The following is a 10,792-nucleotide window of genomic DNA, read 5'->3' as shown; positions in this document are numbered from 1 at the left end:
TACCCCCTCTACAGCAACCTCCTTCCCCCACACATGCCCCTACTCCCATCAGACGCAGCTGGGAGGCGCTTCCTTATGTCTGACTCCACCCAGCCATCCTCCATCCCGGCCCACAGGGACTTCCTCCTGCCAGGACCCACTAGTGCCTTCTCGGCCGCCACTTCTCTCAAGGACAAGGCGGGCCCGCACCACAACTATGCCGGGCACCCGCACCCTTCTGGGCACGCTCCCTCCAACGGATCCCCCACCGCAGGTACGGCGCCGCCCAGTGAGCGGGCACCCACCAAGCCTACCTCCGCCCTCCTGGGTGAGCCCATTTCCGACGAGGAAGCGATGAACCTGAGCAAGGTGAAGCGGGGCGTGAACTCGGCGGGCTACAAGGCGCTGCCGTACCCGCTGAAGAAGCACAACGGCAAGATCAAGTACGAGTGCAACATCTGCAGCAAGACTTTTGGACAGCTGTCAAACCTCAAGGTACTGCTTCTGGTTCTGCTGCAAAACCTCATGAGAGACTGAGGAGTTTTCACCTTGGTGACGTTCTCACTTGCTGTCCCGCAGGTTCACCTCCGAGTCCACAGCGGCGAGCGCCCCTTCAAGTGTCAGACATGCAACAAGGGCTTCACGCAGCTGGCTCACCTGCAGAAACACTACCTGGTCCACACGGGCGAGAAGCCGCACGAGTGCCAGGTGAGGCTCGGGTGGCGGCGGCGGTGCCGTATCCTAGGCAGCGGCAGAAAGGGTATGGCCAACACCCTTTCAAAGTTGGTACCAAACATGAGTGGCTTTTGACCAATCATTTAGGAGATGGTCTGGCTGTACTCCATACTTGTCAACCCTCCCGATTTTTCCGGGAGACTCCCGAATTTCAGTGTCCCTCCCGAAAATCCCCCGGGGCAACCATTCTCCCGAATTTCTCCCGATATTCACCCAGACCACTATATTAAAGGTGTGCCGTGATGGCACTGCCGTTAGCGCCCTCTACAACCTGTCGACGCGTCAGCTTTTTCACCATACAAACATCGTGCCGGCCCAGCCACATGTTGTTTGCAGCTTCTGACAGTGGCCGTATAAACAACTTTAACAATGTTAAAAATATGTGCCACACTGTGAACCCACACCAAACAAGAATGACAAACACATTTCGGGAGAACATCCACACCGCAACACAACATAAACACATCAGAACAAATACCCAGAAACCCTTGCATCCCTAACTCTTCCGGGCTACAATATACCCACCTCAACCCCCCCAATCTCCCGAATTCGAAGGTCTCAAGGTTGGCAAGTATGCTGTACTCTTTCTGTTTTGGTCTCAAGCCCCTCACGTGACTACAGGGCGTCACTTGAAAACCGAGTTGGCCATACTCTATACGCACGGCTGCGGGCAACAGTCTTCAGGCGATGAGCTGACGCGACATTTGCTTTTTTTCCCCGCCAGGTGTGTCACAAGCGCTTCAGCAGCACCAGCAACCTCAAGACTCACCTGCGCCTCCACTCGGGCGAGAAGCCATACCACTGCAAGCTCTGCCCCGCCAAGTTCACCCAGTTTGTGCACCTCAAGCTCCACAAGCGCCTGCACTCCCGCGAGCGGCCGCACAAGTGCCCGCAGTGCCACCGCCACTACATCCACCTGTGCAGCCTGCGCCTCCACCTCAAGGGCTACTGCCCGGCCTCGCCCGCCCCCCGCCGGACCCCCCCGGACGAGGTGCGGCGCGCCAACGAGGAGATCGAGCGCTTCGACATGAGCGAGCACGCCGAGCAGCTGGAGCAGCTGCGCGGCGGCGTGGAGCTGGAGGCCGTGCTGGAGAAGCAGGTCCTGGGGATGCTGTGGCGAGACGGCGAGTGCCCGACGGCGGCCCGCTTCAGGGGCGGCGAACTTCCCTACGAGGAGACGTCGGTCATCAAGATGCGGCCGCTCGTCGTGAAGCAGGAGAGCGAGGATCACGTGTAGATAAATACACAACCACTTCCTGGGGCGCTGGCGGCCATCAGGAGGCCTTCAGGGACTCGCCACTCAGGGCTGAACTTTGACAATCACCGAGCGTCTTCTTCCCGTCCAAATGTAGCCTCTTAATTTATTAGCGGGACCACGTCTTTGCCTCTCGTCTCCGCCTCACACGCTCCAAAAACCGCGAGAGGAACTCCGCCTCCACGCCGGCGTTTCCCAAAGTGTGACTGCGTCTTTTTTCCCCGCGCCTGCTTAATTTAAATGAAAGGAACAAAGGGCGGTGTGTGTGTGTGTGTGTGTGTGTTTGTGTCTCACAACAGTTACCTCAGTGTGTGTGTGAAGGGAAGGCTGACGACGGATCGTTGTATTTATTTGCTCCTCGGCGAGGCGGAGACGGCGCCGAGCAGCGAGCGGCGTGCGGCTGGTCAACATGTAGCACGACGTGTTTTGTCGTTTTTATTTTTGGATTTCAAAGTCCCCCGCCAGCGACTTCCACTCGACACGAGAAACCAAAGTTCACTGGACTGGAAGGAAAACGGGAAGAATGTGAAAGGAAAGGGATGAAGTCGTCGGGGGGCGGAAGGAGCGAAGACTTTGGCTGTTTGGTCCGTAGCCCCGCCCACACAAGCACGTCTCTATGCACTGGCCCCGCCCACTACTCCTCCACTGTGTGCAGCTTCTTCTTTTTTTTTTCCTTCCTCTTTCGGAATGGTGGACTCCGCCTGAGTCTCTCCGAGCTTTAACGACTGTCTCTGTTTACATTCTGGTTTACAAAAGTTATTTATGTGCAAAAATGTCCAAATGTGTAAATTATGATAACTATAAATGTTCACTGCCTTTCATCTAAACCTATGACGTCATTGTCTTTATTGCTGTGTCACCCTTCATCAGCCGTGTACCATTTCTTCCAGGAAAATATCCCAGATTACCCAGAATTCCCGGCTTCCCGGGACATTTTTTCCAATTGAAAATAAACGGGCCATTTTTCGAACTTGCCCAACTCCCCACATTTCTCACCCGATTCACACTCCACTCACCTTGAACAAATCAAAAAAGTTCCAGGAATTTCCCAGATTTCCCGTTTTTTCAAAGTTCTATTTTCAACTCTTGTCCACAAAGTTTTTCACATTTTCACACCATATTCATACCATTTAGGACAATTGTGCTAGTATCAATATATTTTTTTAAATTCCCGGTTTTCCCAGAATTTCCAGGAATTTCTCCTCATTGATAATGAGGAGAAATAACAATTCCAACCATTCTACCTTCAAAACATTCCTCTTAGTGGGGACAACAAATGTTCTGTTTTTTTTGTTTGTAAAAATTCCCAGTTTTCCCGAAATTCCAGGAGTTTACCCATTCTCAATTCAAACTGTTACTATGTCATCATTTGTCAACAGATTCGGAAAATTCCAACACCAACACATTCATACCATTTAGGACAATTGTGCTAGTATCAATATATTTTTTTAAATTCCCGGTTTTCCCGGAATTTCCAGGAATTTCTCCTCATTGACAATGAATGGGAAATATACAATCGACTGCATATCCCACATTATTCACCCCATTTGAACCATTCCACCACCCACACACTCCACTCATGTTGGAAAAACAAACTACGAAGCTGATACTAACAAGTTATTTTAAAAATTCCAGGAATTCCCGGTTTTCCAAAGTCCTATTTACAACTACTGTCCCCAAAGTTTTCACAGTCTACATTTTTCAAACAATTCCAACCATTCCACCTTCAAAACATTCCTCTTAGTGGGGACAACAAAGGTTCTGTTTTTTTTGTTTGTAAAAATTCCCAGTTTTCCCGAAATTCCAGGAGTTTACCCATTCTCAATTCAAACTGTTACTATGTCATCATTTGTCAACAGATTCGGAAAATTCCAACACCAACACATTCATACCATTTAGGACAATTGTGCTAGTATCATTTTTTTTTTAAATTCCCTGTTTTCCCGGAATTTCCAGGAATTTCTCCTCATTGACAATGAATGGGAAATATACAATCGACTGCATATCCCACATTACTCACCCCATTTGAACCATTCCACCATCCAAACACTCCACTCACCTTGGAAAAACAAACTCCGAAGCTCATACTTACAAGTTATAAAAAAAATTCCAGGAATTCCCGGTTTTCCAAAGTCCTATTTTCAACTACTGTCCCCAAAGTTTTCACAGTCTACATTTTTCAAACAATTCCAACCATTCCACCTTCAAAACATTCCTCTTAGCGGGGACAACAAATTTTCCTTTTTTTTTGTTTGTAAAAATTCCCAGTTTTCCCGAAATTCCAGGAGTTCTGAAATACCCATTCTCAATTCAAACTGTTACTATGTCATCATTTGTCAACAGATTCGGAAAATTCCAACACCAACACATTCATACCATTTAGGACAATTGTGCTAGTATCAATATATTTTTTTAAATTCCCGGTTTTCCCGGAATTTCCAGGAATTTCTCCTCATTGATAATGAATGGGAAATATACAATTGACTGCATATCCCACATTATTCACCCCATTTGAACCATTCCACCATCCAAACACTCCACTGACCTTGGAAAAACAAAATACGAAGCTGATACTTACAAGTTATAAAAAAAATTCCAGGAGTTCCCGGTTTTCCAAAGTCCTATTTTCAACTCCTGTCCCCAAAGTTTTCACAGTCTACATTTTTCAAACAATTCCAACCTTTCTACCTTCAAAACATTCCTCTTAGTGGGGACAACAAATGTTCTGTTTTTTTTGTTTGTAAAAATTCCCAGTTTTCCCGAAATTCCAGGAGTTTACCCATTCTCAATTCAAACTGTTACTATGTCATCATTTGTCAACAGATTCGGAAAATTCCAACACCAACACATTCATACCATTTAGGACAATTGTGCTAGTATCATTTTTTTTTTTTAATTCCCTGTTTTCCCGGAATTTCCAGGAATTTCTCCTCATTGACAATGAATGGGAAATATACAATCGACTGCATATCCCACATTATTCACCCCATTTGAACCATTCCACCACCCACACACTCCACTCATCTTGGAAAAACAAACTACGAAGCTGATACTAACAAGTTATTTTAAAAATTCCAGGAATTCCCGGTTTTCCAAAGTCCTATTTACAACTACTGTCCCCAAAGTTTTCACAGTCTACATTTTTCAAACAATTCCAACCATTCTACCTTCAAAACATTCCTCTTAGTGGGGACAACAAATGCTCTGTTTTTTTTGTTTGTAAAAATTCCCAGTTTTCCCGAAATTCCAGGAGTTTACCCATTCTCAATTCAAACTGTTACAATGTCATCATTTGTCAACAGATTCGGAAAATTCCAACACCAACACATTCATACCATTTCGGACAATTGTGCTAGTATCAATTTTTTTTTTAAATTCCCTGTTTTCCCGGAATTTCCAGGAATTTCTCCTCATTGACAATGAATGGGAAATATACAATCGACTGCATATCCCACATTATTCACCCCATTTGAACCATTCCACCACCCACACACTCCACTCATCTTGGAAAAACAAACTACGAAGCTGATACTAACAAGTTATTTAAAAAATTCCAGGAATTCCCGGTTTTCCAAAGTCCTATTTACAACTACTGTCCCCAAAGTTTTCACAGTCTACATATTTCAAACAATTCCAACCATTCCACCTTCAAAACATTCCTCTTAGTGGGGACAACAAATGTTCTGTTTCTTTTGTTTGTAAAAATTCCCAGTTTTCCCGAAATTCCAGGAATTCTGAAATACCCATTCTCAATTCAAACTGTTACTATGTCAACATTTTTCAACAGATTCGGAAAATTCCAACACCAACACATTCATACCATTTATGACAATTGTGCTAGTATAAAAAAAAATAATTTTAAATCCCTGTTTTCCCGGAATTTCCAGGAATTTCTCCTCATTGACAATGAATGGGAAATATACAATCGACTGCATATTCCACATTACTCACCCCATTTGAACCATTCCACCATCCAAACACTCCACTCACCTTGGAAAAACAAACTCCGAAGCTCATACTTACAAGTTATAAAAAAAATTCCAGGAATTCCCGGTTTTCCAAAGTCCTATTTTCAACTACTGTCCCCAAAGTTTTCACAGTCTACATTTTTCAAACAATTCCAACCATTCCACCTTCAAAACATTCCTCTTAGCGGGGACAACACATTTTCAGTTTTTTTTGTTTGTAAAAATTCCCAGTTTTCCCGAAATTCCAGGAGTTCTGAAATACCCATTCTCAATTCAAACTGTTACTATGTCATCATTTGTCAACAGATTCGGAAAATTCCAACACCAACACATTCATACCATTTAGGACAATTGTGCTAGTATCAATTTTTTTTTTTTAAATTCCCTGTTTTCCAGGAATTTCTCCTCATTGACAATGAATGGGAAATATAGAAATCGACTGCATATCAATCAATCAATCAATGTTTATTTATATAGCCCTAAATCACAAGTGTCTCCCACATTACTCACCCGATTTGAACCATTCCACCATCCAAACACTCCACTCACCTTAGACAATCACACTACCAAGCTCATACTTCCAAGTTAAACATTTTTTTCCAGGAATTACCGGTTTTCCAAAGTCCTATTTTCAACTCTCGTCCCCAAAGTTTTCACAGTCCACATTTTCAAACAATTCCAACCATTAAAGCTTCAAAACATTCCTCTTAGTGGGGACAACAAATGTTCCATTTTTTTGTTTGTCCAAATTCCCTGTTTTCCCGAAATTCCAGGAGATCTGAAATACCCATTCTCAATTCAAATTGTTACTACGTCAACCTTTTTCAACAGATTCAAAAGATTCCAACACCAACACATTCATACCATTTAGGACATTTGTGCTAGTATTAATTTATTTGTTTTAATTACTGGTTTTGCCTAGATTCCAAAATTTCCAGGAAATTCTCATTAAAATGAATGAATGTATTCAAAGTTCTACAATGCCCTAAAGTTTAAAACAAAATTGCGCCATTCCCACCTTTGAACTATTCTCACACACTACTCTTCAGATATCTTGAACGCAAAACATGTCTTTTCTCTCTCAAAATGTTCAGTTTTCACAAAATTTCCAGGAATTTCTCCTCACTGACAAAAAATGGGAAATATACAATCGACTGCATATCCCACATTTCTCACCCGATTTGAACCATTCCACCACCCAAACACTCCACTCACCTTAGACAATCAAACCACCAAGTTCATAATTCCAAGTTTTTAAAAAATTCCAGGAATTCTCGTTATTCCAAAGTCCTATTTTCAACTCTTGTCCCAAAAATTTCACAGTCCACATTTTTCTACTAATTCCAACCATTCCACCTACATTTTTTTTGTTTGTCCAAATTCCCGGTTTACCCGAAAATTCCAGGAGTTCTGAAATACCCATTCTTAATTCAAACTGTTACTATGTGAACAATTTTCCACGGATTGCAAAAATTCCAATACCAACCCATTCATACCATCTAGGACAATTGTGCTAGTACCAATATTTTCCAAAATTACAGGTTTTCCTGAAATTCCTACATTTCCAGGAAATTTTCATTAAAATGAGTGAACATATTCAAAGTTCTACAATGCCCTAAAGTTAAAAATAAATGTTTTCGCCATTCTCACCTTTCAACCGTCCTCACACACTACTCTTCAGGTATCTCGAAAGCAAAACATGTTTTTCCTCTCAAAATTCACGGTTTTCACGGAATTTCCAGGAATTTTTCCTCATTGACAATGAATGGGAAATATACAATCGACTACATATCCCACATTACTCACCCCATTTGAACCATTCAACCATCCAAACACTCCACTCACCTTAGACAATCAAACCACCAAGTTCATACTTCCAAGTTTTTTAAAAATTCCAGGAATTCTCGTTTTTCCAAAGTCCTATTTTCAACTCTTGTCCCAAAAATTTCGCAGTCCACATTTTTCTACTAATTCCAACCATTCCACCTTCAAAACATTCCTCTTAGTGGGGACAACAAATGTTAAAATTTTTTTGTTTGTCCAAATTCCCGGTTTACCCGAAAATTCCAGGAGTTCTGAAATACCCATTCTTAATTCAAACTGTTACTATGTGAACAATTTTCAACGGATTGCAAAAATTCCAATACCAACCCATTCATACCATCTAGGACAATTGTGCTAGTACCAATATTTTCCAAAATTACAGGTTTTCCTGAAATTCCTACATTTCCAGGAAATGTTCATTAAAATGAGTGAACATATTCAAAGTTCTACAATGCCCTAAAGTTAAAAATAAATGTTTTCGCCATTCTCACCTTTCAACCGTCCTCACACACTACTCTTCAGGTATCTCGAAAGAAAAACATGTTTTTCCTCTCAAAATTCACGGTTTTCACGGAATTTCCAGGAATTTTTCCTCATTGACAATGAATGGGAAATATACAATCGACTACATATCCCACATTACTCACCCCATTTGAACCATTCAACCATCCAAACACTCTACTCACCTTAGACAATCAAACCACCAAGTTCATACTTCCAAGTTTTTAAAAAATTCCAGGAATTCTCATTATTCCAAAGTCCTATTTTCAACTCTTGTCCCAAAAATTTCACAGTCCACATTTTTCTACTAATTCCAACCATTCCACCTTCAAAACATTCCTCTTAGTGGGGACAACAAATGTTACATTTTTTTTGTTTGTCCAAATTCCCGGTTTACCCGAAAATTCCAGGAGTTCTGAAATACCCAATCTTAATTCAAACTGTTACTATGTGAACAATTTTCAACGGATTGCAAAAATTCCAATACCAACCCATTCATACCATCTAGGACAATTGTGCTAGTACCAATATTTTCCAAAATTACAGGTTTTCCTGAAATTCCTACATTTCCAGGAAATTCTCATTAAAATGAATGAACATATTCAAAGTTCTACAATGCCCTAAAGTTAAAAAAAAATGTTTTCGCCATTCCCACCTTTCAACCGTCCTCACACACTACTCTTCCGATATCGTGAACGCAAAACACGTGTTTTCCTCTCTCAAAATTTCCAGTTTTCACAGAATTTCCAGGAATTTCTCCTCATTGACAATAAATGGGATACAATATACAATCGACTGCATATCCCACATTTCGTCACACGATAGAAACGGTTCCAACATCCACCGTAGACAATCAAACTACCATTTTGCCAAGTGAACAAAATTGTTATTTAATTCTTATTTAAACTATTTTAAAAAAGTTTAACTTTGTATAAAACTCATTCATCTTCAGAATAAAATTCATGAATTGAACTAATGAATGACTTTTGAAGTCAGGATTCAAATCAGTAGTGGTTTTTGATTGACAGCTACTAACATATTCAAGTCAGTAGTGGTCTGTGATTGACAGCTACTAACATATTCAAGTCAGTAGTGGTCTGTGATTGACAGCTACTAACATATTCAAGTCAGTAGTGGTCTGTGATTGACAGCTACTAACATATTCAAGTCAGTAGTGGTCTGTCATTGACAGCTACTAACATATTCAAGTCAGTAGTGGTCCGTGATTGACAGCTACTAACATATTCAAGTCAGTAGTGGTCTGTGATTGACAGCTACTAACATATTCAAGTCAGTAGTGGTCTGTGATTGACAGCTACTAACATATTCAAGTCAGTAGTGGTCTGTGATTGACAGCTACTAACATATTCAAGTCAGTAGTGGTCTGTCATTGACAGCTACTAACATATTCAAGTCAGTAGTGGTCTGTGATTGACAGCTACTAACATATTCAAGTCAGTAGTGGTCTGTGATTGACAGCTACTAACATATTCAAGTCAGTAGTGGTCTGTGATTGACAGCTACTAACATATTCAAGTCAGTAGTGGTCTGTGATTGACAGCTACTAACATATTCAAGTCAGTAGTGGTCTGTGATTGACAGCTACTAACATATTCAAGTCAGTAGTGGTCTGTGATTGACAGCTACTAACATATTCAAGTCAGTAGTGGTCTGTGATTGACAGCTACTAACATATTCAAGTCAGTAGTGGTTTGTGATTGACAGCTACTAACATATTCAAGTCAGTAGTGGTCTGTGATTGACAGCTACTAACATATTCAAGTCAGTAGTGGTTTGTGATTGACAGCTACTAACATATTCAAGTCAGTAGTGGTCTGTGATTGACAGCTACTAACATATTCAAGTCAGTAGTGGTCTGTGATTGACAGCTACTAACATATTCAAGTCAGTAGTGGTTTGTGATTGACAGCTACTAACATATTCAAGTCAGTAGTGGTCTGTGATTGACAGCTACTAACATATTCAAGTCAGTAGTGGTCTGTGATTGACAGATACTAACATATTCAAGTCAGTAGTGGTCTGTGATTGACAGCTACTAACATATTCAAGTCAGTAGTGGTTTGTGATTGACAGCTACTAACATATTCAAGTCAGTAGTGGTCTGTGATTGACAGCTACTAACATATTCAAGTCAGTAGTGGTCTGTGATTGACAGCTACTAACATATTCAAGTCAGTAGTGGTCTGTGATTGACAGCTACTAACATATTCAAGTCAGTAGTGGTCTGTGATTGACAGCTACTAACATATTCAAGTCAGTAGTGGTCTGTGATTGACAGCTACTAACATTTTCAAGTCAGTAGTGGGAGTGTCACACAGAGCAGAGAGGTCTGTGATTGACAGCTACTAACACCAATCAGTGCATGCTGCTGGCAAAGTCGGGGGCCCCTGATTGATGGGGTGGGGGCCCCCGACTTTGCCTTCAGCTGTTATACTGTGATACTGTAATATTGCAATACTGTGATACTGTTATATTGAGATACTGCCATACTGTTATAATGTTCTACTAC

General features: G+C 41.6%; 2 protein-coding genes across 2 annotated transcripts in view; one reads left to right on the top strand and one right to left on the bottom strand.

The window, feature by feature from the left end:
- Positions 1-2,794, top strand: part of prdm1a (PR domain containing 1a, with ZNF domain) — a 14,682-nt gene extending 11,888 nt beyond the window's left edge. Inside the window, exons 5-7 of the mRNA XM_062062606.1 lie at positions 1-474; positions 559-687; positions 1,439-2,794. The exon at positions 1-474 is cut by the window's left edge and continues 530 nt beyond it. Coding sequence (XP_061918590.1) covers positions 1-474; positions 559-687; positions 1,439-1,951 — 1,116 coding nt within the window. The 3' untranslated portion in view covers positions 1,952-2,794. The remainder of the gene's footprint in view (positions 475-558; positions 688-1,438) is intronic.
- atg5 (ATG5 autophagy related 5 homolog (S. cerevisiae)) overlaps positions 1-10,792 on the bottom strand; it is a 190,148-nt gene that overhangs the window by 54,080 nt on the left and 125,276 nt on the right. The gene's annotated exons all lie outside the window — the stretch shown is intronic.

The sequence above is a fragment of the Entelurus aequoreus genome, linkage group LG11 (genome assembly GCF_033978785.1).
Source record: "Entelurus aequoreus isolate RoL-2023_Sb linkage group LG11, RoL_Eaeq_v1.1, whole genome shotgun sequence".
NCBI classification, from domain to species: domain Eukaryota; kingdom Metazoa; phylum Chordata; class Actinopteri; order Syngnathiformes; family Syngnathidae; genus Entelurus; species Entelurus aequoreus.
This window is presented reverse-complemented; position numbering and strand designations above follow the sequence as displayed.